A 6,563-nucleotide genomic window follows, 5' to 3' on the forward strand; every position below is an offset into this window, starting at 1 on the left:
GCTGGGATTCCTTGACTCAGGCTCCACGTACAGCTAGTCGTAAGTCCCCGGACGCTGGGGGTGGAACTAGGGGGTTGGAGAAGCCACCAAGAGGAAATAGGAAGAGACCTGGGTATCTGTCTGGAACTGGATCCTAAGCTGGGATCCCTAAGGGCCCCTTCTCATTTCTCATGTTCTCTCTCATGAAACACTAGTCTGTTTCAATCATCTATGTCTCCTTCTCTGGGACCCTTTGGTTCCTTCCTTTCCATCTCTGTTATCCTACCATCTTTCTACATCACTCTTTCCATTTCTGTTTCCTTCTTTCTATCACTGGGACATTCTGCCTTCACCTAAATTGTGTCTTTACATTTGTTTTCCCCACTCTCTATCCATCTGTTCCTCCCTCCCACTATTTACCCATCTAATTTAAAATCTACTTAATATATATGTCTTTTTCTTCTCCCCCTTCCCTGTCTCAATTCATGTCTTCATGGCTGTTTTCTTTCTTAGTCTTTTGATCTACCTCATATCTCTCTGCTTTTGAGTCCTATTCTGCGTCTGAGCACATTTCATCCTCAGTCTCCCCCATTTCTATTTTCCTTTCTTTGTCTCTCTTGCTGTCTAGCTGTTTTTTCAGTTCCTATTGTTCTGCCTCTCCATATGTGGCTTTTTCTCTCTCTCCCTGGGTCCTTCACTACCTACACACCAGGCCTGGTCATGCCCATTTCATTGTTGTCCAACGGCCAGGGCACTGAGTCCTCCACTGTGTCTGTCCCACACACCCTCTGTGCCTTGGAGTACCACAGCTACCAGAATAGTCCCACCTTTCCCCACCCACTATCCAGGCCATCCATGGCCTACTCAGCTCTAAGTGCAAACCTTTATAAAACTAAAAAATGATGCTTCTCCCAACTTTTTACTCTGAAAATTGGCAACTTAAAAGAAAAATAATTAAGCATTTATGCTGCTTGTCCTGTATAAACTATATTTCAGCATAGCCAAACAGCTCTAAGTGGTGGAGAAAACTTATTTACAGAATTCCAGCTACTGTGGAAGAAATACGGAATTAGAAAAATCATTTCACAATCCCTAAGGAAATAATTGATCCAAGCAAGAATCTTCAATGCATGAAACCAAGGATGATGGTTGCTAGAGAACTTTACAATGGAGGACTCGAATTGTCACCACCTGACCCCACTGGTGAATCTTAGCGTCACTAAAAGGGGCACAAGCACACACTGTTTACTTCCTGATGTGATGTAATCTGAAGCACTTGGGACCACTTACAAAGGACTCCCGCCATTTAACAGGAAATAGTGGGGATGAAGGAACAAATTAAACGACATGATGAGGAATTAAGAAGATACATCCAGAATGTGGGACATTCTAAAGGAAATCTGACCCACTTTCTTCTAGTCAATGGCAGGGGGTAAAAAGTAAGAGGAGACATAAAAAGATAACTATTATATCACATGAACCTTGTTTGGTTCCTGCTTTGGACAACTCAATTATAAAAAGACATTTTTTTCGACAGTTGGAGACATTTAATTATGTACTGGATATTTATGATGCCAAGGAATTAGTGTTGATTTTGTTTGACGTAAAAATGGCTTTGCCATTATGCAAGAAAAGGTCCTTATTTCCTAGAGATCATACTGAAGTGTGGAGTGACATGACATATTTAAATTTAAGTATTTGGGCAAGTAAAAAGACAGAAAGAAAAAATAGAAAGAACAAAGTGACAAAATCAATATTGTTGAATTAAATATATAGGCGTTCATAGAACTATGCCCTTACCTTTATGTATGCTTGAATATATTCATAATAAAAGTTTTAAATGATGCTCCTCTGGCAAGCATGTTTCTTAGTAACTCCCAGAACATCCTCCCCACCAGCCCTGAAAGCCAGGTCTTACCCTGTGATTCCCCATACACAGACCCCAGCCCTCCTTGACCTCTGCTAGAAGTGCATCCTAGAGATGATTTGCATCACAGGCTGCTTCTTATCCCCTCCACCCTGTCCTCTGCTGGCACATTTCCATGTTTAGGTTCCCACCTGTACTTCACAACTCTGAGGGGTGAGGGGAACCTTCAGGAGTAAACATACTTTGATTAGGTCCCACAATGAACAAAAATAATCTGAAACAACATAATCCTACTTTATGTCTCTGTCAGGTGCTTCCTAGAAAAATGCAACTCAATAATGGGAGAAAAATTTGAATAGAAATAAAGGGTTTTTTTAGGCCATTATAAAAAAGGAAAACTGAGTCTTGGAAAACAGAAGGCAAGGAGTATAAGGCTATCCTGTCCCTCTCCCTGTCTTCATTTAGGATGACCTCCACTCCCTAAGAAAATACCACTAAGAATTGAGAGACTGGGTATCATCAGTTCAGGGGGCTTTAGTTCAGGACTGGGATGGAGGGCATTTGGGTTCCCCATGCCCTCACTCACTGAATGACCTTGGAGAAACCATGATCTGTGGGTCTTCATGTTTCTAGATGAATGCATGGGAACCACTACAGCTTTATACTCTCTAGGAGTTTGCCTGTTAGGGATAAAGGTGCTTTGAAACTTGTAGGATATAAATCTCAGTTGTTTACTTTATCATATGAAAGTATTTCTTGAGATGTAATCCTAGATTCTCCCACCTTCTACCTTCAAATTTAATATAAAGAAAGCCAACACTTACTAATCCCCAGTGCAGGTGGGTACTCATTTAACCTTCTCAGAAATTATATGAGCATGGAATTGGAAAGATCTGGGTCCTGGTTCTGACTCTACCTCTTACCATGTGACTCTGGGTATGTTACCTCACCTTTTCAATTGTAAAGGATAAATATGGTACCTACCTTATGGGTTGCTGTGATAGTTAAATAATTCATCTGTAGTGGTTGGCCCAGGACTTCTTAAAACAGAGTTTAAGTTCATATCAACTGTTTGATAAATGTTACCAGCTAATATGGACCAGCCCTTTTTAGAGTAATCTACATGGATTAATTTATTCATTCAGATATTTAATGAATTTTTTAATGTACCAAGTAACTGTCTTAAGTACTGGGACTACAAGTGAACAAAACAGATAAAAATCTGTAAGGAAGAGACAGTAAACAAGTAAAATATATAGTGTGCCAGATGGTGTTAAGTGCTATGGAGAGAATGCAGCAAAGGAGAATAGAGTTGGAAGGAAAGCAGGTAGATTACTGTTGGAGGTGCTGATGTTGCTATCTTAAACAGATGGTCAAGAAAGGGCTCTCTGATAAGGTAACATTTGAACAGAATTGGAGGAGCTGATGGAGGGAACCATGTGGGTATCTGGGAGAAGAACCAGAGCCTTACAGGACACAGCGTGCAAAGGCCCTGGTGGTAGCCAGTGTACATGTAGTAGGAAGGATGGTAGGCAGTGAGGTCAGAGACTAGCAGGGGAACAGAGGAGAGATGGTTTTGTAGGCGAATATTAAGATTTTAAGCTTAGCAAGACAGGAAGAAGTAAGAGATGGGAAGCCATTGGAGGGTTTCGAGGAGATAATACTAAGGCTGAAGAGAGGTTAAATAACTTTTTAAAGGCAAAACAGCTGTGGGCCTTCTTTCCAAGGCCCACAGAAGGTGGGCCGTTCAGCTCCAGGGCTGAATTTTAACCCTATGCTGCCGCTGAACTTTAGCCTTTTTTATTTGTGCACTGCTTTTCTTTGATTGCTGGCAAAGAAATTGGGACACTGAGAAGTTCTGTGGCTTGCCTGAGGGAACACAGCTGGTAAGAAACAAGGGTGGGATTGGAGCATTTGTCTGCAAGCCGGAGTCCAAGTCCTTTACACCACACTGCCTCCCTCAGGTGTCTGGGCCATACTGACGTCTGGCCTGAAGGGCACTACAGCGGAGGGGAGGGAAACCCGAGAGCCGGTCACGGGTTACGGCAGGGGCGTTCCTCAGGAAACTCCAGTCCCCGGCTCTGCGGGACTATGGGCATTTTCCCAGGCACAGCCTTGCTCTCTACCCATGGCACGAAGGAAGAGAAAGAAAATGGGTCTTGATTTCAGGATGGCCCCGCAAGTACCCGGAAGTCGAAAGAACGGGTGTCACCGGAGGACAGCGCGCGAGGACAGGCTGCGAACTTCACCAGCCACGCCTCTCGTCTTGCTCACGCCGACGTCCGGAGTTGGGCGCCCGGGTGAGGGCAAGAGGTGGGTCAGGGGCGGGGCTTGAGTGCCGCGCCCTCGTCACGTGATGGGGCCATCATGGCGGCGACCAGAGGCCTACCCGGCTCCCGGAAACAGGCTGTGAGGGGCGGGCGCGCTGCTGGAACCCGAACCGGAGCCGAAGCCGGAGCTGGAGGCAGAGCAGACAGGGCGGCCGGGCGGCCTGGAGCCGGACGCGTCCGGGGCGTCCCCGCAGACCGGGGCAGGTGAGGTCGGCTCCCGGCGAGGTGCGAACCGGTGTGGCGGCGCTGAGGCACTGAGCGGGGGCTAGGGGGCGCAGGGGGGTGTCCGGGACCTGGAGGAGGGAGAATCTGATATGCAAGCGCATGACCCTTCGAGAGGCCCGCGCGGGTAGGCGGGATGCCTAGGACAGATGTTGAGACCTTGAGGGCAAAAATGGGCTTCCCAGGGAGGGTGGGAAGTAATGAAGTCTGCAGAAGCTGTCGTGGAAGAAGGCAGCAGCCCCTTAATTTGCAGGGTTGGGATTATTGAAGGGACTCTCTCTTTGCTTTGTGAGGCAAGGGTGGGGCGAATGCTCAGTCTTCTCCCCTTGCCTCTTGCCCCTCCCTACTCAGAGTGTCGTAGGAGACCGCCCAGGCGGCCACTCCTCCGACCCACCCAACTGGTCCCTCTGGTCTGAGCTCTGGGGGAGTGGAGCTGGGGGGAAGTGCAGTTGGCAGGGGTTTTGGGTGGAGTTGCTTTCTGCCTAGACACCCAGCCTCTTGACAGTGCTACCCCGGCAATGGATGTGACTTTGATCCCCCTTCTCCCCACAGGTCGTCCGGGGGCCCGCCATGCTGGTGATTGCCTACCTTGCCTTGGTGGTCCTCCTGGCCTCCTGCCTGGGATTGGAGCTGTCAAGATGCCAGGCCAAGCCCCCTGGAAGGGCCTGCAGCAATCCCTCCTTCCTTCGTTTTCAGTTGGACTTCTATCAGGTCTATTTCCTGGCCCTGGCAGCTGACTGGCTCCAGGCCCCCTACCTCTATAAACTCTATCAGCATTACTACTTCCTGGAGGGTCAAATTGCCATCCTCTATGTATGTGGCCTTGCCTCCACAGTCCTTTTTGGTCTGGTGGCCTCCTCCCTCGTGGATTGGCTGGGTCGCAAGAAGTCTTGTGTCCTCTTCTCCCTCACTTATTCTTTATGCTGCTTAACCAAACTCTCTCGGGACTACTTTGTGCTGCTGGTGGGCCGAGCACTTGGTGGGCTGTCCACGGCCCTGCTCTTCTCTGCCTTCGAGGCCTGGTACATCCATGAGCATGTAGAGCGGCATGACTTCCCTGCTGAGTGGATCCCAGCTACCTTTGCCCGAGCTGCCTTCTGGAACCATGTGCTGGCTGTAGTGGCAGGTGTGGCAGCTGAGGCTGTGGCCTGCTGGATGGGCCTGGGGCCTGTGGCGCCCTTTGTGACTGCCATCCCTCTCTTGGCTCTGGCTGGGGCCTTGGCCCTTCATAACTGGGGAGAGAACTATGATCGGCAGCGTGCCTTCTCAAGGACCTGTGCTGGGGGCCTGCGTTGCCTCCTGTCAGACCGCCGCGTGCTGCTGCTGGGCACCATACAGGCCCTGTTTGAGAGTGTCATCTTCATCTTTGTCTTCCTCTGGACGCCTGTTCTGGACCCACATGGGGCCCCACTGGGCATCGTCTTCTCCAGCTTCATGGCAGCCAGTCTGCTCGGCTCTTCCCTATACCGCATTGCTACCTCCAAGAGGTACCACCTTCAGCCCATGCACCTGCTATCCCTTGCTGTCCTCATTGTTGTCTTCTCCCTCTTCATGTTGACTTTCTCCACTAGCCCAGGCCAGGAGAGTCCAGTGGAATCCTTCATAGCCTTCCTACTTATCGAATTGGCCTGTGGGCTCTACTTTCCCAGCATGAGCTTCCTACGGAGAAAGGTGATCCCTGAGACAGAGCAAACTGGTGTACTCAACTGGTTCCGGGTGCCTCTGCACTTGTTGGCCTGCCTGGGGCTCCTGGTCCTCCATGACAGTGATCACAAAACTGGCACTCGGAACATGTTCAGTATCTGCTCCGCTGTCATGGTGATGGCTCTGCTGGCAGTGGTGGGGCTCTTCACCGTGGTGAGGCATGACGCTGAGCTGCGTGTGCCCTCACCCACCGGGGAGCCTTATGCCCCTGAGCTCTAGCCCTGTTCCAGCACAGGGGGTCTGGGACAGACTCTTGAATCCTGCTTCTGCAGGGTTGTACAGATCTTTCTGTGACTGACTTTGAGACTCTCTGGCTCCTCAGCCTGTGCTGAGGCCCCTCCTGCCAGTGCTTTGGGTTGGGGAGCATCCAGGGGTAATGGCCTAGAAAGAAGATGCCAAAAGTTGCCTCTGTGTTACTCCCTTTCCCCTTTCCATTTAAAAATAAATACTTGTAATTGATC

At 49.1% G+C, this 6,563-nt stretch overlaps 1 protein-coding gene across 2 annotated transcripts; it reads left to right on the plus strand.

Moving 5' to 3' along the window:
- The first annotated feature begins 4,149 nt into the window (after positions 1-4,149).
- MFSD5 (major facilitator superfamily domain containing 5) lies at positions 4,150-6,561 on the plus strand. Of its 2 annotated transcripts, XM_057486664.1 has the most exons (3): positions 4,150-4,380; positions 4,951-5,885; positions 5,970-6,561. In XM_057486664.1, the coding sequence occupies exons 2-3, from the start codon at positions 4,969-4,971 to the stop codon at positions 6,319-6,321; spliced, it is 1,269 nt and encodes a 422-aa protein (XP_057342647.1). In that variant the 5' UTR covers positions 4,150-4,380; positions 4,951-4,968; the 3' UTR covers positions 6,322-6,561. The 2 variants fall into 2 exon arrangements, with proteins under 2 accessions (XP_057342647.1, XP_036771124.2); XM_036915229.2 differs by having other exon boundaries at positions 4,163-4,380; positions 4,951-6,561.
- Positions 6,562-6,563: the final 2 nt, after the last annotated feature.

This window comes from Manis pentadactyla, chromosome 10 (assembly GCF_030020395.1).
Source record: "Manis pentadactyla isolate mManPen7 chromosome 10, mManPen7.hap1, whole genome shotgun sequence".
In the NCBI taxonomy this organism is placed as follows: domain Eukaryota; kingdom Metazoa; phylum Chordata; class Mammalia; order Pholidota; family Manidae; genus Manis; species Manis pentadactyla.